At 34.5% G+C, this 19,936-nt stretch overlaps 5 protein-coding genes across 11 annotated transcripts; 2 read left to right on the forward strand and 3 right to left on the reverse strand.

Annotated features, from left to right (window-relative positions):
• Positions 1–36: 36 nt before the first annotated feature.
• LOC138934404 (transmembrane protein 203) lies at positions 37–916 on the reverse strand. The gene has a single exon (XM_070298098.1). It carries the CDS (start codon positions 823–825, stop codon positions 412–414), a length of 414 nt encoding a protein of 137 aa, XP_070154199.1. The 5' UTR covers positions 826–916; the 3' UTR covers positions 37–411.
• Positions 832–2,424, reverse strand: Rpp20 (ribonuclease P protein subunit p20). The gene is made up of 3 exons (XM_070298097.1): positions 1,521–2,424; positions 1,132–1,300; positions 832–1,053 (listed from the first exon to the last, which is right to left on the reverse strand). The coding sequence occupies exons 1-3, from the start codon at positions 1,692–1,694 to the stop codon at positions 932–934; spliced, it is 465 nt and encodes a 154-aa protein (XP_070154198.1). The 5' UTR covers positions 1,695–2,424; the 3' UTR covers positions 832–931.
• On the forward strand, positions 1,528–4,069 carry Cstf50 (cleavage stimulation factor subunit 1 Cst50). Of its 2 annotated transcripts, XR_011447124.1 has the most exons (5): positions 1,528–2,056; positions 2,244–3,147; positions 3,274–3,367; positions 3,493–3,822; positions 3,946–4,069. XR_011447124.1 is itself a non-coding variant. In XM_070298094.1 (4 exons), exons 1-4 carry the CDS (start codon positions 1,905–1,907, stop codon positions 3,735–3,737), a joined length of 1,395 nt encoding a protein of 464 aa, XP_070154195.1. In that variant the 5' UTR covers positions 1,528–1,904; the 3' UTR covers positions 3,738–3,939. The 2 variants fall into 2 exon arrangements, 1 of the variants encoding a protein (XP_070154195.1); XM_070298094.1 differs by lacking the exon at positions 3,946–4,069 and having other exon boundaries at positions 3,493–3,939.
• Positions 4,070–4,755: 686 nt separating this feature from the next.
• LOC138934401 (nucleolar protein 58) lies at positions 4,756–8,244 on the forward strand. 2 transcript variants are annotated; one of them, XM_070298095.1, is made up of 4 exons: positions 4,756–4,936; positions 5,882–6,013; positions 6,585–7,198; positions 7,393–8,244. In XM_070298095.1, the coding sequence occupies exons 1-3, from the start codon at positions 4,880–4,882 to the stop codon at positions 7,164–7,166; spliced, it is 771 nt and encodes a 256-aa protein (XP_070154196.1). In that variant the 5' UTR covers positions 4,756–4,879; the 3' UTR covers positions 7,167–7,198; positions 7,393–8,244. The 2 variants fall into 2 exon arrangements, with proteins under 2 accessions (XP_070154196.1, XP_070154197.1); XM_070298096.1 differs by having other exon boundaries at positions 4,757–4,936; positions 5,882–5,989.
• A 2,725-nt stretch (positions 8,245–10,969) lies between these two features.
• LOC138934067 (putative uncharacterized protein DDB_G0291608) lies at positions 10,970–19,408 on the reverse strand. 5 transcript variants are annotated; one of them, XM_070297477.1, is made up of 14 exons: positions 18,849–19,408; positions 17,233–17,493; positions 16,886–17,099; positions 16,618–16,756; positions 16,319–16,488; positions 15,827–16,210; positions 15,554–15,746; positions 15,332–15,395; positions 15,034–15,262; positions 14,085–14,207; positions 13,899–13,948; positions 13,720–13,819; positions 13,405–13,635; positions 10,970–12,691 (listed from the first exon to the last, which is right to left on the reverse strand). In XM_070297477.1, the coding sequence occupies exons 2-14, from the start codon at positions 17,446–17,448 to the stop codon at positions 12,030–12,032; spliced, it is 2,775 nt and encodes a 924-aa protein (XP_070153578.1). In that variant the 5' UTR covers positions 17,449–17,493; positions 18,849–19,408; the 3' UTR covers positions 10,970–12,029. The 5 variants fall into 5 exon arrangements, with proteins under 5 accessions (XP_070153578.1, XP_070153577.1, XP_070153575.1 ...); XM_070297476.1 differs by having other exon boundaries at positions 16,886–17,141; positions 17,233–17,466; positions 19,224–19,407; XM_070297474.1 differs by having other exon boundaries at positions 16,886–17,141; positions 19,224–19,407.
• Between the last annotated feature and the right edge of the window lie 528 nt (positions 19,409–19,936).

Raw genomic sequence — 19,936 nt, forward strand, 5'->3', positions numbered from 1 at the left:
TGTAAACTTTTATAAATTAACAAAGAGAGAGCTACAAATACATTAATCAAACATTAATATATAATATATGTTCAAAATATTTATGGAATATATTGTTTGCCAACACATATTACTACATCTTAATTAACATTCCATTTACCTATTGTCTTTTTAAAAAAATTCGAGAAAAAAATGTTTATTAAATTTGTACACTACATAATACTTGCAACAAATCAACAGCAAGTCATCTTACATAGTATTAAATAGGCAGAATAGAAATATGAAGTGACATTTACAGATGAAATATTTTTTAACTTTATCTAGATGATGAATCTGTGATGAAATGTGATATATATACAGGTATCATATGGTACAGATAATATATGTTATCATATATGGCAGATGCATTACGAAGAAAATTTTTCACTTCGCTTAATGTAATTGACAAGCTCTGACTGCAATCAATTGTAGGAGAATGAATACAGGACTCAAAACTTCCGAATATTCCAATGTGCTTTGTCCAGAGAGCTTTTTACACAAAAGATATTTAAATACAAATACCAGAAGTAACGATATCAGACTCCACAATGCTCGTAAAATGCCCACTTTGATCATTCCCTCCATGTACATTCTTATAAATATAATTGCGCAAAAGTATGTATTTAGACCATCTGCTATAAAAAGCGGCGAAAATACTTCCCACCATCCTGACGCTCCCAAAAAATAATTATCGTCTAATTTTAAAGCTAGCAGCACAGTGAAGAATGTTAATGCAACCAAATTGATCCATATCTCAAAGATTGTCAAGCCCAACCAATGAACAAGCTCATTCAAAGAAAAGATCATTGTAAAAATAATACAGCTTTGAGCCAGCTATATTGCGATATTATAGTGAATTAGGATATAGTAATATGAGCATAATCTTATTGCTCAAATGCATTGTTTTGTAGAATCAGTTTGCCTTAGATCTCAGCGTAGTAAATGGTACTCTTCTAAAGACACGTATGTGTATACCAGAGTTCAGTCTGTTGTTTACTTCATAGTCTGCATCGTCGTTCAATATCTCTAATTCATCTGCAAATAACAGGCATAATTAAAGCTTTGTATAAATATTTATATATACAAATTTGTATATAAAAAAAATACACATACCTACTAGAGATACAGTAGAAGTTTTTATATCAAGGTCTAAAGTTCCATGATGAATCTCCTTTAATTGCAAGGCTAAGTTGACCGCTTTAAACACAGCAGCTCCAAGACCATGGATAATTAGCTCTGATGCGCCTTTGTCAAATAGTTTTTCACACTTGTATAATTGTCCCTTCAAAATAAATATATATCGATATTTTAGGAAATAAAGTTTCAAAGCAAACACATGTCTGTCTCGAATTAAAGGTATAAGAGATGACTTTGCTTTTCATCTTTTGAAGATAATACTTTGAATTCGAGAAAATTACGTAGCATATATTTCGATGTTTGTCGACTTCAGAAGTTGTTTTGCAACACTTCAAAGGTTATAATTTCCGTAAAGAGTGAGATACCTTGAAGGGAGTTTTATTGTTTACGTAGATATCCCTGTCGTTTTTCTTCAATTCGAAGGGCTGCTTCTTTCGCAGAACGTGTTTGGAATTTGAGAAACTGGTTTTACGGCGTGTATCTTTTCGTTCGGGGGTGGTTTCGCTCAACCCCCTCGGATTGTCGTTCGCCTCGGCCATTCTGACATTTTTCGTAGACGGTATCACATGGAGTTCTCGCTACTAACGGTGCGCATTGATTGGCCGCAGCCGCCGGAACTGCCGGAAGTGCGCCAATCGAATCGCGATGTAGAAGCAGTAGAAGTAGGTGACGAGTACATGATCAAATGGATCACTGACAACAACGCGACATAACCTGTAAAGGGGCCGGGATTCATCGATTGACGAGGAATGGTATGCGTTGCTTTGACGATCTTCATAAAAGCAGGCAATATTCAGTCACCATCGGGAAACACGACGAATCAGGGCGCGATGAAGGAACCAGAAGTGGATCCGAAGAACATGATAAAGAGCAGAGAACTGCTCTACAGGCTGATGATCAGGTTGTGTATAATCGTCTCTTTCGCACGCATCCCGTTAAATTTCCAGCTTCTTTGTTCTTGCAATCTTTTTCAAACGTAAATACTCGATTACCTCGAATCGCAATGTTAATTTGCAATTATAACTTCGACGATGATGGCAATAGTGTAGAAGCAATGGGGGTTGAGTAAGTCACGTTGAATATTTCAGTCAATTATTCTATGATGGCCATCAAACGTTAGCCGTGCAACTGTCCAACATGATACAAGCGGAACCGCCGTGTCCACCCTCGGATCGATTGCTTCATTTAATGTTAATCGGTGCCGCGCACGAGCCGGATCGTTCCAAGAAGGATAACAGCAACAACCTGTCCACATTCGCGTCGAGCTTCGACAACACTTTAGGACCTGGACTAGACTTGGAATTTGAGACGGAGACTCAGACTCAGGCCCCGGAACCAGCGCAGTACGAAACTGCGTATGTCACATCCCATAAAGGAAATTGCAGGGCAGGAGCCTTCTCAGCAGACGGACAATTAATAGCTACAGGCTCTGTGGATGCTTCGATCAAGATCTTGGATGTGGATAGGATGCTCGCCAAGTCCGCACCGGACGAGATGGCGCCCGGAGATCAAACCGGTGGCCATCCAGTCATAAGAACATTGTACGATCACTTGGAAGAAGTGACATGTTTAGAGTTTCATCCTAGGGAACCTATACTTGTGTCTGGTAGTCGCGACTTTTCTGTAAAACTATTCGATTTTAGTAAAGCTAGTGTCAAAAAGGCGTTCAGAACCATCACGGATGCTGATCAAATCCGGTGCTTGTCCTTTCATCCTACTGGAGATTTTCTTATAGTCGGGACTAACCATCCGGTAGTTAGATTGTATGATGTGAATACTGCACAGTGCTTCGTGTGTAGCATACCGAGTCACCAACATACAGCTGGAATAACAAGTATCAAGTATTCACCTGACGCAAAGACTTACGCATCGGCTGGAAAGGACGGCAGCATCAAACTTTGGGATGGTGTGTCGAATCGATGTATAAATACCTTCGTGAAAGCACACGATGGTTACGAAGTATGCTCGGTGACCTTCACAAGGAACGGCAAGGTAGTAATTCTGGTGCAAGTAATGTTGCACAAGATTTAAGATACATTGTAAATTGCAGAGGAAACATTTGTACATTTATATATTCTCCAGTTGTATCGAGTAATTGTGTAATTTTGAATTTTCCAGTATTTACTATCCTCAGGAAAAGATTCCTTGATAAAGTTGTGGGAATTGTCTACTAGCAGATGTTTAATAGCATATACAGGTGCTGGAACCACAGGTAAAAATCTATGAAGGGTTTAGGCATATATGTGGAATATATTTGGTGCAGTATGCCTCGCGTTAATATTACAATATTACTGTAATGAATATCAAGTAACTCACTGTAGGACATTTTTTCAACAGGTAAACAGGAACACAAGGCACAAGCTATCTTTAATCATACCGAAGATTATGTAATGTTTCCCGACGAAGCCACAACTTCATTGTGCGCCTGGAATTCTCGTAATGCGTCACGAAAGCAGTTACTGTCTTTGGGTCACAACGGTCCTGTGAGACTAATCGTGCACTCACCAACTGCTCCCGCTTTCTTGACATGTAGTGATGATTTTAGGGCAAGATTCTGGTTTCGAAGAATGCCGACTCACTAGCGGCTTGCTATTAAAAGCGGCAATTAAAGGACACTCTAAGAGACAACAGAATATTCTTTCTGATAATTTCCAATTTTATGAAAAGGTAAAATTATATTGAAATCAAAGGTATATATTATGCATGTATTATAAGATTAGGAACATTATGACATCAGATATAATTATGAGAAAAATGTTATATATTTATTTTATTTTTTGTTTTATTTAGACTCTAAGAACAAGAAACATACTTTGCACATTTTATTATTTTATTTGTGCTACAATATAAATAATATACAATTTTTGATAATACTTTTCTCTCATAATGAACTTTCATATGAACAAGCAAGAGAAAATCAAGATAAAAGAGAATCTTTTCTCTGTTTCAAAGCAGCGTATATAATTAAAAATCTTCAGGATAATTTTACAAAAATTTTATAAATTATCGACATGTTTCACCGTGGACAATACATAAATATACTATATATAAAAACAATTTTTAAATCAGGTAAGTAAGCGGGTCCGTAATGTTGGCTATAAGTCGATTTAATATATAGAACAGAAATGAAAATAATTTTCGAAATTACTGCATCTAAAACAGATATAAAAACTTTAAAGCACGATTAATCAGTACCTTCATCAAAGTTTGACTTATAAAATTATACCGATTTTAATTATTCTATGGTGATATTACATGGTTACTTACACTTATATTTTTAATTACTGTAGAAACGTCACTCTTATACAATAGAACAGTTGATGTAATCCCGTACGATTTAAAATGCGTGCCAGATAATTGCATAAAACTCTCGTGTCGTTTTTACTTGTCACACGAGTTTCCTAGATACATGCATATAGTATCGCATTATCTTATCAATGACGTTCCGATTAAAAGTTTCGTCTTTTTCAATAATAAAAATCTCGAGGCGCGAAAAACGATAAAAGAATTTCATTTTCGCATGTGCGTCGCTACGCGCATAGTTCGTCGCGGCGGCGCCGGGCGGCGCGTCGAACTCCCGCTCTGAGGTTTGACGAGGTGTCACGTGACCCACGCTAACCGCCATCTTTCTTTATCGTATAAACAGTGCGACCGGGCGTAGCGCGAATTCTCGCCGTGGAACCGTGGATTTCCCAGTGTTTTTGAGTGATTCGCACGCGAAGAGATGTCCGACGCCAAGACGGAGACCAAGAGCGACAACAACATCGAGGATGCGTCCAAGGTAAGCGAGGTGCCGGCAGTCACGTCAGGAACATCTTCGTCAAGCCGAGTTTTCATGCCGTGAGCGGCGTGTGTGCGACGGAGGCATCCCCCTTCCCTCCCCGCGGCCACGGTGACGCTCGTTACGTTCGCGCTGATTCCGGACGACGCCGACGACGACGACGACGACGACAGCGACGGCGTACGCCATCGTTGTACGTCTACTACGCCGCGGCGTCGCGACGCGCGCCATGCGGTATCGCGCGTCGAGCGACGGCGCCGCGCGTTGTGACCGGTCGCCCGCCCGTCCGGCGATTTCTCGTAGCTGCGCCGTACGTACGTACGCATGCATATCCCCGTCTCGCGTCGTCGTCGGCAAAGATGGTGGATGTTTCTTTACTCGCGCGAGCTCTCGCGAATAGATTGCTTCGTTGCTACTCTCATCTATCTTTCTCTCTTTTGCTTTTGGCCCGTACGCCGTATGATCGGCGCCGCGCAAAAAGGCGGGAAATCGCGGCGGCGTCGCGCCAGGAACGTGGCCGCGGTCGCGCGATGGCGATCGCTGGCACGGCTGTTCATACCCGGCAGGGACGTCGTCGTCGTCGACGGTCGAGCACGAGAGTCGCGCGCGAGGCGTAGAACTTCGGAGACGATGCCGACCGCAAAATGGCGGGAAACTTGAACGAGACTATGGTCTCGGTTCAACGGTCCCCGATAATCTTATCACGCAAGCGTCCTAATTATCATGCCGTGTCGTCCGCTTTCCTCTTTCACCGTGACTCTTAACTCTAGAATAATCTCGAGAGGCGCGCGACTGCATAACAGGCATTTTCTCAATGTATAGATGTATGCGTACACATACATACGAATAATGCATATGTATGTATGTATGTATGTATATGTGCGTGCGTGAGTACGTGCGTACGTATGAGAGCGAGTGAATATAGGAAACTCGGTGATTTTGCAGGAACAGTCAACGGAGGAGAAACCGACTCCGACGAAAAACAAACGAAGCGGCACCAAGAGGCTCTCCACTCTCGAGAGGACCGCTCAGGAGGGTGAGGCAATCCTAAAGGTGCGTCTCGCGAGGAATCACGCGGTAATCTGAAGCAGGAAAAACTTTTCGCATCATATCGGAGAGAGACCGGCTTATCGCATTTATCCAAAATCTCCGTCGAGGTTCCAGCGGTCAAGGTCCTCGTCTCCTTCCCCTCGCCCGTTTATTTCCCTCCGTTTTAGCCTCTCCGTCGTCGACTCTGTCTGCTGCCTACGTGAATGCATAGAGCATCGGAGTGGGAACGTTGATCGGCTGGAGAGGGGGCGACGAGGAGGGAAATAAGCGTCCTCGCACGGTGGGGCACGAGGAACCAATCGTTGCGTAGGCGCCAATTACAATTTGTTATGTATATTCTCACATGCTGTAATACTGTAATACTGTAATACTAATAAGAGTTTCGAAAGAGCATGTATCTACCACAGTGGAAAGCTGATTCTAGAAATGTTAGTTAAGATTAAATGTAATTTAAATGTATAAATACGGAGTATTATTAAATTAATATATTTTGCAATTCGCGCACGGTTTCTATCGTTATGCTTTCTAATGAAAACCATTTCATATCATCTTAAATCGTATTTCTCTTCGTTTTAACTAATTCGGCGTGTTATTACAGGGTATGAACAAATCCGTCGGCGAAGTGGAAGGCAGAAGACGCACTCGCAGTTCAGCCAGAGGCCTAACTTCGACAACGCCAGTGCCATCGCCCCCCAAAAAGGAGAAAAGGGAAACATCGACAAAGGGCGGCGGTGGTCGTGGACGTGGACGCCCCAAGAGGCAAGAAAAGAATAATGAAAACAACACCGATGAGGAAACGTCCAATAACAAAAGCGAAAAACACACGGAAGAGGAGTCTACAAAGATGGAGGTAGACGAGGAAAAGGAGGAAGGGAAAGAGGAGAAAGACAGCAAGGCGATACAGAATGAAGACAAAAACGCAGAGACTGCGGACAGTAAAGACGCTGAGAAAACGTCCGAGGCCAATTCCAAGGACGAGAAGGTAACGGAAGAGTCGGAGAACGTGGTAGACGAAGCTAAAAGCACCTCTCCTAGCGAAGAAAAGAAGCAAGAGGAGATAAAAGACAGCTCGGACTCGAGTCAAGATGCAACGGACACAGCAGCGGAAGCGCCACCTTTATCCTCATCGGATTCCCAAAATCCCTCCAACGCTGTTACTACCGACGAAAATAAGGAATAACCTCTCTTCGCCTGTTTTACAACTACTTTTATGTAAGTAATTTATGTTTCCCACTACTATTTCAGTCGACAATATTCTAATCGCGCGAATTCTTCTTTTCGAAATAATATAATGATACATATAATATCTATAATGAAATGTAGATTCTTGTCATTTTAAATTAGCGTGTAATAATTTGCAGAAAATCTGTAAAAAAGATATTAACACAAAATTTGTTTTACTATAGGAGGTACCAAGGCGGCGCACATATTGGGGTCACACAAATCCAGTCCCCCTCGTCTATTTTAACTAATTAACACCTTCTTGTCGATCGTTGCTTCAACCAGCGCATTTAGAGTTTTGTGTGCTTTTATTTTATTTTCAGACTATTATTTCTAAATAACACAACTTCCGGAAAATATGATAAAAGACGTTTAAAAAAAAAGTTATAGAGTCTATTGTACTGGTATGAATTAGAGCTTCAAATTCAATTTATCTCTATCTATAATTTTTACTGTTTGAGTCATTGCTATTTTCTTCCGCGTTATTATTATTATTATTATTATTATTATTATTATTATTATTATTATTATTATTATCATCATCTTTTTTTATGTTGAGCTCTGAAGCTAATGTAGCCTTTTTTTTCCCCATTAATGAAAATGTTTTTGATACGTGTATGTATGTGCATTATATCTATACATTTTCAATTTTATTCTAATCAAACAGTGAAAATTCTTTTTTTGCGCTGGTTAATTAGCGATAAGCAACGCGAGGTGTAGAGCATACGTTGTTCTCATGTACAATGATAATATTATTGTAAAATATATTTAATATGGACTTATATAGAGAGAAGAGAAAGTTGTTTTCAAATCAGAGCTGACATCCTGGGGTCCTATAGCATAACGAGCCTACGATTCAGATCTGATATGAAAGTGGCTATAAAGATTAATTCGTACATAGCAAATTACTGTAATACTTTTATCGTATATAAATAGTGACTGAATGAAATGGAATATATGAGAATTATGGTGAAATGATTTCTCTTTTTCATGGATTATGCGAAAATAAAATTTCTGAGAAACGCGTCGCAGCGTTATCTGTTTTGTTTTCCTCCTTCGCATAAGTGTCCACGAATGATAATTTTTTAACCGATCATTAAACTCTCGTCGCGTGTTGGTTAGTCTACTAGTACACAAACTAACACTATATTAATAAATTATACGCTCTTTCCATATTGCTTCGAAAGCAATCGAAGGCAATTGTTTATTATCGAGTGGAAATTTTTCGTTATTATTTTTCATTCTGGATATTGTGATTTTTCTAATCATTCAACGCGCTCCATTTTTCCTGTTCCTTCCACCTTCCCTTCGTTTTTATCAGTCCAATATTAAATATATGTTAAGATTATTGTGTATTTGAACTGTGTTGCGAATGTACAGATAGATTATACGATTGATCGATGCATTATGTCTTATAGAGTTTGCTCCACTTGACGAGACACCAACGGTAACTATGCCAGAGTCTAATACAGCAAGTTTTATTATGTAAAATTGTGTGTAATGAGGAATAAGAATTTTTTTCTCGCGGAAATTCATAGGGCATTTAGCTCTTGAACGCGGAAATTTTGCAAGGAAAATTAATAGTACACCGTGAAAATATACACGAAACTGTAGAGATATCGCGGCCTCTCTCTAATGCCAAATAGATTTGTCGACACCAAGTAGTGCACAAGAGTATAATCGCTATAAGTATTTCCTTACAAGTCGCGCACCTATGTTTATGGAGATTGTACATTACGAAGAAACATAGGATTCTATCATTCCATCTCTGTTTTTTTTTCTTCATTATCAATAATATCTTCCCGAGATTTACGATTGTATATAGCGAAGATCAAGTGTAATATACGTGTAAATAGTTTAACATGAAGCTTCGTGTATCACACTAGACCTTTTCTTGATTACTTTTTGTGAAATCTCAGCTCTTAGGGTGCCTCTAGCTTTAGCACATTGTACGGATATACGAGTGTAGAGAATACCGGCGATTTAAAAATCAAACTCTAGCTTTGTAATGGCGATTTTATGTAGCTGTATCACTTTTAAGGTGTTTATCTTAAGGAGTAATTTTTTTTTTTTTTTCACACACATATATATATATATATATGGGGAAGCGTATTGTAGGGTTCGATATTAGAATTTCCTAAAAGTATGCATATATAAGAAAATATTCGGTTCCATTAACAATTCACTGAACTTGTTAAATTTTATTGTATTAATTGAAAAATTTTTTTGTTTTATTAACGTTCTTATAGCGTAGCTTTATTCGTCAGAGACTTTTAATATATCTAAAATTCAAATGCTTATATATATCTATATGAATATCTTTCTTTTATTTAAGCTTCAATAAATTTCTAATAATATATATCATACTTTTGTCGAATACTGTGTAATATTAATTTGTATCGATAATATTAAATATCTCTTTAACTCTTCGAATTTCTTTTTTGTTCTAAAACTAAATCACGATACTGTAAAAGAAATTAAATAATGAACAAATTAATTTTTTTAATACAATTTATACTATAAATACTTTAATATGTATGATCTTTCAAGTTTTAACGTAAAAGTAAGGATATGTGACTGTTTATATTTATTGTTATTGTAATTAATAGATTAGTTCAAATCTAATATATATTATATTATAAAGACAAGTCTTTGGATAAATTAATGTATACTGTAGAATTGGAATATCACCTTATTAGTGGTACAGATAAAATAATGAAAATTTCGTCGTAAAATCTTGTATAATTTATCTTTTTTGTTTCGTGTAATTTTTTAACCATATCATAAGATTCTTTTTAACATTAGATGATTCTTTTTTTTTTCACGTTTCTCGTAATCTGTGTCATAAATGATATCGATCTCTTTGTTATATTATATAATATTATATGTTTTTATTATATGATAAATGTGTAAGCATCATGACGCCAGTCATTCCGCGTATTCCAATTCTTTGCCCTATATTGGCTTTTGTAAGTAAATTGCTTCGATTAATAAAACCTGGAAAAAGTACATTGTTACATTTCCTTCTCCGGTAAAACTGAGCGGCGGAACGATTATTTCGATACGTTGCGTAATCTCATTGAAATACGAGTATACTTACAGAAATTCCAGGTAATATTGCCGATGCTGACGTTGTGTGCGTTAACGAGGTCATACAGTTTATTCGTCGATCGCAATATAACATAGACTGCATTCTGATATTCATTGCCAATATTGAAAATCTATATAGTTACTATATAATTTACATCACGTACATTATAGATTTTCAATACTGGCAGTGAATATTGGAATACAGCTTTGGTATATATTCTCTCAATAGTTTGCTCATCACGATTTATCGTAACGAGATTTTATTGCGTTGATAGTTTGGATTGAATGGTTCTCGCTTAGCTATCACTATCGATATGTTAGCTTCTCTTTTAGGTTCATACAAATTTTTATCTTATTGATATGGTACATATAATCAAAGATAATGTTTTCTTTTTATGTTAAACGAGAAAGTGATTCATGCTGAGATAATAGAGTAAGATAACATGGAAAATGACATAAAAAATTATTAAAACTGTGTATTAAAATGTAAAAAATATCTTGACAGAAATCTATTATCATCTTGACTCGTCCATTTTTTATGAATGAATAGAAGAATGTAACGAAAGCATACCAGAGATGATTAATTTATTTGCATCATTTATTCGCAAAAGGTTTAGCAAAAGTTGTATAAAGGTTAATCTTAAGTAAAAATTGTATAAATTTTGTGAGGAACTTTAGTAAACTTAATATTACTAACGGATTATACAAGATCTTAACTTACATAGATTCTTAAATATTTTAAAGATTAACATTTTAGGCCTGCGGATATTCTGTTTGAAATTATTAAATTTTCGAGTAATAATTAAAGACAGGCTTGATTATAATTAATATAGCCTATTGATAATCCCAATAGGGATAGATAACTATTTTGTCTTAATAGGAGGTATTTACGATATTTGTTGCATCTTATTTACTATTTGAAAAACATCCATCATATACAGAATAATCACAATAATATCCTTTTCCCCAAGTGATGCTAAGTTTCGACGAACAGCATTAATGGAACGCTTATATAAAGGAGGAAGCAAAACAGAATTTTATTATTGCGGATTTTTTCTTCTATGTGAATAAATTCTCGTTAAATATATTATCTATGTGTGTTAAGGATATGTTGAGCTTGCATAAAATTTTCAGTATTCTGTTTTTTTTTCTCAAGTTATAAATTTAAATGTCGTGTCTCATATGATTTTTAAATTTCTCAGTTACCAATCTCTAGCAATACGTTAAGTTACTATATATAATCATAAACTGGCTTTTTTTACAGGTTAATCTATTAGCGGTGTTAAATCCGCCCATGTACATAATCCATAAAGAAAACAATCTTCGTATCTTAAACATATGATTTGTATATCATACCGAGTTTTGTACACAAGGCAGGTAATTACAGAAAATCACAGTAAACGATCTCTTTGGCTTCTAATGATGATATTAGAATGACGAATCATAAGCAATTAATTTGCTTTACTTTGTTCTTACTTTTCAATAATTAACCTGAATCTCTATAAATATTCCAAAAAATTATTACTACACAATAGTTAATTTTAATCTATTTCAACTATTTTTAATTTTACTGCAGTAGATCTTATGTTTTATATTTATAACCTCAGGTCTTCAAAATCTCTTTTTCAGTGAATAAACTCTGATTAATCACGCTAAATGTTATTCTTACTTTTGTTACTGCAGTAAATCTTACAATTATTCTCAGTCTTCAGGTAAATATATCACGAATGATTTAAAGCGAACCTTTCGGAGTGGTACATTGCCCATTAGAAGACGGCTCCACCATCTGCGCTTGCGGCGGAGCCGAAGCTGCGCATTGCATATAAGGCTGTGGTCCCAATACTGTATTCCATTGTTCTTGCACGTGCGGCGGCAACATAGCGTGATATTGCATTGGCTGTGGATACATCACAGGATGCGAATACAGAATCGGCTGGCTCGCTGTTGGCGGATGACTCGGTGAGTAAGGACTTTCTGTTGGCGAATAAAGATGTTGCGGATACGACGGCATAGTCGCGTTCTCGGCCGTATCGATGTGCTGAGGTGGTAAATATGACGGCATTGGTACATAGCTACCGTTTCCCGGTGGGTAATACGGTGATGGGTTCCCCAATATACCGTCATTTGCAGTATAATGTGATGGCATTTCCTGATATGGTACTGGAGAAGAGAATACACCTGGCGGTGGCGGCACGTATTGCGGTGAAGCATAAGCGTTCGGCGCATTAGACACTACTTGATGCAACATTGGATCCCAAGATCGGCCATGCTGTATCACATGCGTATCGTTTCTACACGTGTCGTATGCCGCGCCGTATTGCTGATTCGGATGCTGCTGCATCGAATATATCGATCCGCGATTCTGCTGGCGATTTCGCATCCTATTGCCTGTGCCTGAAGAAATAAGTATTTCTACGTATAATCATTGCAAACTTTTGCACAACTAAAAAACTGAGGTGAATAATCTCAAATAAATTATTACAAGAAAAATCATATGTATAATATTGAGGTAAGTATTAATACTATACTCTTTAAACTTTTATGTTCTCGTAAGCTTCTCGATTTTAAACTGCTTTATTCCGTATTCGTAATGGTTTAATGCATATGTGTAGAAGAATGAAGATATCATGCATGAAATAAATTTAGAATAAAAAAGTGAAAAATGGAAATTATATCAAGAATGAGTAAGAATGACTGTAATGCAGTTTATTTTTCAAATAACTACAACAGGACTGATTAAAACCGATTCAGATTTAGTGTATATATATAATGATTTAATAATCATTACAAAAATATTGCATATTATCTATCTAAATTTTTATGATATACAAAAAGTCTAAAAACTATTTTTTATGATAGATTCACAATGGCCAATTTCTGAATTTGACCAATACTTCCATTAAAAAACAAAAGCGATTCCATATTTATAATTAAAAGAATTTTTTATCATTTATGACACTGTATATATTTTGTAATATTTTCTTAAAACATTAGGAAAGATTAAATTTATTTGATCCAAAGCACTTTTTTTTGGAAAGTGAACTCAATTATTATCTCAAAGAAAGAACCTAAAATTTAAATTTATATATAATTAATTTTGCTACTACCTTTAGCAGTTCCAGTCTGTTTTCCTTTCTGTGCAACTTGATATGAGGGATCTTTTCCGCTTAAACTTTTCAGTCCTTGCTTCGGCTGCCTTGCATTCTGTGCACTATTCATGCTCTGATACGAAGTGTTAGAAATATCATCATTAGCACTTGCTCCTTCACTATACGTTAGCGAACAATTCTGCATCCCTTTAACAAGATGCTCCATTTCTTCTTGCGTACATGGAACATCTGTCAAAGAAATTTATTAATGATAATATTGCAATATTGATTTTTTATATGGATGTTTATCGATATATAAATTACTATTCGTACGAGCATTTCCCGATGGTGCTCCTAGAGGTTGTACGCCGTGATGACCCGGCCCATACATCATAGGTCCATAATAAGTTGGGTTTAAAGTACGAAAAGTATCCTGTAAAAAAAATTGTATTAGTTTAATATTTAATATGATAAATTACAGTACTCTTTTTCACTGTATGTTATTACAATACCTCCAAATGTAGCAGGTGTAGATTATAAAAGAAATTAGATGCGAATGTATCTGAAAAAAAGAAGAAAAAAAAATACAAAAGAAAACAAGTATTATTCATGAGAAAACATGGTTGGTAATGAAAACATATAACTAATATATATTACATGTAATCACAATTACATTTTGTTTATGCTATAATACATACGATCCATTTGATTGTGCTCTCCAAAATTCCCTGGCATGTATGGATAAACGGAGTATGTATTGCCATTATCTGCGACAACATAAGATACGTTCGGATTGTCGCCCATGTCGACTTGTTGGTTACCTGCAATTAATGTAATTTCAGTTATTGTCAAGCAGAACGATTTTGAGATAAATTTTGCGAAAAATTAATTAAAAGTCTCTACATTCAACTATCGATATATTTATGTAATTTTTAACAAATTTGTTCGTTATCTGCTGTCAATAGTAGATAAATAATATATCGATGTGACATGTAAATATATCGTCGATCGCCAATTATTGAATGTGTTATGTTTTATAAAATGATTTTTAAAAAATATATAAAATTATTATATCTATAAATACGAAAATTTTAGTATACTTTTTCTTCATTTATTTAAAAAAGGAATAAGAATCTAAATGCAAATGTTTTGGAAAGCTTCCGAGATTTATTTTTTAATATTTTAAATTATAATATATGCGAGATAATGTTATTTATTTAAAAACTTTTGTCTTTGCACAGCAATAATATTAAATTATGATAGCAGAAGTCATGTAATTTTTTTTCTTGCATTTTCTTTTATACCTTCTATCATTTGCACTCAATAATGTAGATTGATGAAATGTATCAATAATTCCTATTTTTATTCTGCATTAGTAAATACAGGTATAATTCATTCTGCAAAAATTTCCAAATATAAATGAATCTTACAAGTGATTAGATTTTCACATCAGAAGATTTGTAGCTATTTGAACTAAAAAAAGAATCTTTGATATATTTTATTAGTCTACACTGTTGAATATGCGCAATGATATGCAAAAAAATTAATTTTGTTCGATATAGTGCAATGATATAATGCACAAAAGAAAAACTTATTCAAATTTCAATACCACATTAGTAAAACATCAAGAGCCTTAAGAATACTTACCATCGCAAGGTGAACAATAATTCTCATCTAACACTTTTAGTTTTGCGCATGAATTCTGAAAATTATTACGAGAATTATTAGATCTTTCAGTTTTGTTTCTTGCAGTATTGTCCACTTTTCTAAATACTGCTTTTTTATGCTCTTCTCCTACTTTTTGAGCTACACTGTTTGACATTGTGGGCTGTGAATTGTCGAGTGTGACCATCACAGGCAAGCTGTTAGCTTCTTCCTACAAATAAAAAGCAAACATGGAAAAGCATTTCGATATTTCTGAATACAACATTAAAATCTTGCTTACATGTGTCATATGATCACAACAATCTTCTACAGACTGATTCTCTGTTTGGCATTGATCTATTGCACTGTAAGTGAATGTAAAACAAAAAAATTTTTAATTGAATTTGGAATATGTTTGTTAAACCGTACAATTTTTTATTTTATACTTTATTTATTATATTGTATAATCATTTTTATTTTTTACATGTTATAATTTTGCATATTATACGATCAAAATACGTACGCAAGTTCATAGTTTTGCTCATCAGTTCTAATTTTATCAATATCGTTCATATCGTCACTATCAACATTATTATTATTATTGTCATCATTATTCATTAATGTATTTTTATTTGCGTTACTTGTTACATGTATCATATTTATGGTGCTTTTTTTCTTTCGCGGGAATGAGTTATATGATTTATTCCATCGTCGACCTAACAAGATGCAAAATAAAGATCAATTAGCTGTACACAGAAAAATGATAATATTAGAATAAATGATTCAATATACTAACTTGAATCTGAATTAACCGAATGATTTCTATTGACTGCTACCCAATTTTTCTGCCTATTTTTCCTCACTACAGGTAATGGTTTTAGAGCATCGTATGGGACAAATTTTTTCTCCCCGAGGTCTTTAATAAAGACTAAGACTGGTTCTCTATTTGTATGCATTTCTTGTATATAACCATGGAGCCAAAGGGGCCCCTGCTTCAATTTTTGCTGTTCAGTCTTACTGTTACTCTCACTAACACTACGATCTGACGAATTAGCGCACAAACTTTTGTTATTATTTCTGTCACATTGTTCTAAATCGTTTATACTGATTTCTATCAAACATTTGCCACCAACTTGAAGCTCATTACTGTTGTACCTATTCCAGCCTGCGGACTTTACCTCTGCAGACAAATAATTTCATTTTAAAATATTCCGTTTTTGTTCAAGATATAAAGAAATATATAAGTTTGTTATTTTTTTATCTATGATTTGTTGTATATATAAAATACCTCGTTTCAATTCGTGCCATATATCTAACTCTATGTTGCGATAATAATCGGGAGCTAGCGCTTTCGCAACTTTATAAGGAATAGGTGGTGCTCCCTTCCAATCGGATTGCACTTCATCCGTGTCATTATGTTCATTCTTTACTTTTTTGTATAAATCTTCAATCAATTGTCTGAATAAAGATATATCTCATTATAAAAAGAAAAATAATTTGAATCTTTTTTTAATATTCATTTGTAGATTGCAATAATTGTTATAATTGCAATCATGGCATACATTGAGATTTAATTAAGTAACTTACTCTCTAATATCAAGATTTCCCTTCTGAAAAAATTTGTCATGTCTAAATGCAGAATTTCGATTATGTAGCATTTTATCCGCAACAGTCTTTATGTTAGGCATTTGATACAAATATCTATATACAACTTCATAAACAATAGCTATCAAGAAAAATAGGAAAAAAAGAAAAGATTATCATTACCATTTTGAAAAAACAATTCAAAGAAAAAAAAGAAACTCTTGCCATATAGGCACAGAATAATGCATATCAATAGAAAATGTCTACATACATTGGCAATAAGCAGCCGATTGGACAAAAGCCATTGGATAAACAGGTTCGTATTGCTTCGGTTCTGTGTGACATAGCAATATAACGCCTTTTTTGAAACCATTATTAGTAACATTCTCACATATCTGCTTCTCTCCAACAAATATGATTATGTCTCTTTTATAAAGCAGAGATAAGGCACGAATCTCGTTTGGGCCTCCCCACTCTGTGAAGCACTGCATTTCTTTCACATAATAATCAAATGATGTTGTCATAGACTAAAAAAAGAAAGAAAAAAAAAAAGAAGAAGACATGTCCCAATATTCTCAATAGAACAATGCTATATGACTATATGAAATAGATACTTACATCCATGAACAATTGCCTTTTTTTCATCATAAAATCTGTACATTCTTTTCTCACTCGCAAATGATAATGTTGAGTATGATACACCTGTTCGCTGATCGCTCTGAATAAGCAGGTCGGATCTCTGGGAGTAAGCTTTCTGAAATAACCTTCCTTAGCTAGCCATTGATCTACTGGCTCCAGCGTTCGTTTCGACATTCTTCTAGTTGATACCACCATGTGCCTTAATTCAATAAACTGCTAAAGATTTTGAGACGTGTCCAGCTAACAAAACATTTAAATTTTTCTCAGATTCACCTCTTTATCTTATTATTTTCTATTTTTATACAATGTTAGATATTATCAATCTTTTTTTTTGATTATATTTTATTGTACTTATGCAGAATGGCACAATTTAAATAACCACTTCTTTTTATAAAAAAATTTTTTTTAGAAAAGAAATAAGATGAGATAAATCATTAAAAAGATAACTCATATAATAAATACAATAATTCTCAAATTTAATGGTTCTAATCAAATTCTATTTACATTCTTGGTGATAGATTTTATATTTATAATAGTTGATATTTCAATGATTATTATATATTATATTATATTGAGATTAGCAATATCTGAGAATAAACATTGGCAGATATTAATCATGAAAATTTTTTCTAATTGTTTTTTCCACTTTGTGTTTACCATATATTAAAATTGGGACATAAAAGATTAGAAAATATAAACAAGCAAAATATGTATCTGCTTCACAAAAATAAAATAATAATAAATAACTTATTTTAATGTGTCGTAATTAATGAATCACACAGATTTATTGCTTTATTATGGCACAAGAATTATTAATTTTAATTAATTTTTAAAGTTAATACTTTCGTAGTAATACTATAAATTAACATTAACAGTCTGTCTTACTACAGCTAGAACTTTATGTGATATGTTAAAATTAGAAATATAGCCTCTTTTAAATAAAATATGTTTCTGTTAAATAGAAAACACTACATATATAAAGTAATTTGTACAAAACAAAATAAATCTTATTTCGCACGCGTAAAAAATACATATATAATATAAAATACATAAACTAGATCAAATTTCATTGGAAAAAAAATCTTAAGAGAGATCTCCTACATAATCAAACCATTATTTTGCGTAATGAATCACAATATATGGATATGATTATAAAAAACAGGACAAGACCGACAATTTTTTCGTAAGAGTCCAGTTTTCAAACAAGATAATAAAAATTAATTTCAATCTGTTGGAAAAATTTCGTCGCACAAGAGGCAACGTTATATCGCTACGACAAAAAAGACAAAGTACGATTGTACTTTGAGGGGTATCAATGGATTATCGAATATATATACATCCAAACTTTTTTTGAAGGGCCACAATAAACGGGAATCAACGACGAATCAACTAATTCTTTCGCCTTTCGATACCCAAGATCGGTAAAAATCTGTTAACAGAAAAGATGGAGGTTTCGTCCTCTCGAAATCGGCGAGTTTCATCGATCCTCGCGAAAATCGTAAGAATTGATCTTCCAAGAGAGATCAATCTTCGCGAAATGTAAGATCGAGAGAGAAAGATTGATCTCGCGCAACAAATTCACGTTACTCCCTCACCTGCAATCTCGGCCAAACGATAGTCAGATTATCTCGTCAAACAACGGCCATTTGACTTTTGAAACACAATACATGCCACACTTTACCCTTGAACCTTCACCTCTTTCCCCTTCTCCCTCCCATCGTCGTTTTACACGAAATTCTCTAATTCGCTATTATTCGCTCTCATCTGTTGAACGATCGTGATATCGATCGTATCAATTATAATCATTGATCATATTGACTTGCATCTGTACCTTGTATAAATCCACTTACTTAAATATTTGATTACGTTCACACCGACACAACGAGCATTCAAAGCGAATTAAGAAAAATCTTCGTAGAGAGTGCGCGATAAGATAGATAGAATACAAGTTTAGTTATTCACGGTCTTACTTCTTATGCGATAATCGTATTTTCAAAGCACGGAACAGCGATAATGAAGATTCATCGATAGGATTCGGATGTCGTCACGTATCTCGTGTCCCTGCGGAGAACGAAGCCCCTCGAAATAAACACATAGGTCAAATCGGCGGATACAAAAAAAAAAGTGCGACGAGTGAAATCCTCGTGTATACAAGAAGCTGACAGGCGCGCTTGATTGGCCGACAATGCGAGCCAATCGTGCATTTTCAGTAATCTGACTTCCTCTCCCTCGCCCCGGCTAAACAAGTAGACGGGCGCCAAATTTCAATTCTATTCTATCTTTTATTTCGTCTGGAAGAAAAAAAGATAGCTCTTCAGAGAAAAGGTATCCTATAAATATTTTATTAGCACTTTATTTAATTAATGTATTATATTTTTTCGTATGTATATTAATCTTATAAATGCTTATTTTTTATATACATTATATATAAATTTTATATAAATATAAAGCTATATTGAAAAAATGGAAAGATAGGATTCGTTTCTTTCAATCCTCGATATATTTTATCTTATAAAGAATTAATGTACGCTTAATTGACATTGATTATTTTGTAAATCTATTATGTTAATTTACCTGTGCTTCTTTAAAAGCTCGATTTTGTATATTATAAATTATATTGCCTAAAGAGAAATTTTATATAGAAAATTATTAATATAATAATAATATATAATACTAATATCCT

The sequence above is a fragment of the Polyergus mexicanus genome, unplaced genomic scaffold (assembly GCF_030449975.1).
Source record: "Polyergus mexicanus isolate NDT 795.1 unplaced genomic scaffold, iyPolMexi1.0 SCAF_6, whole genome shotgun sequence".
Classification (NCBI taxonomy): domain Eukaryota; kingdom Metazoa; phylum Arthropoda; class Insecta; order Hymenoptera; family Formicidae; genus Polyergus; species Polyergus mexicanus.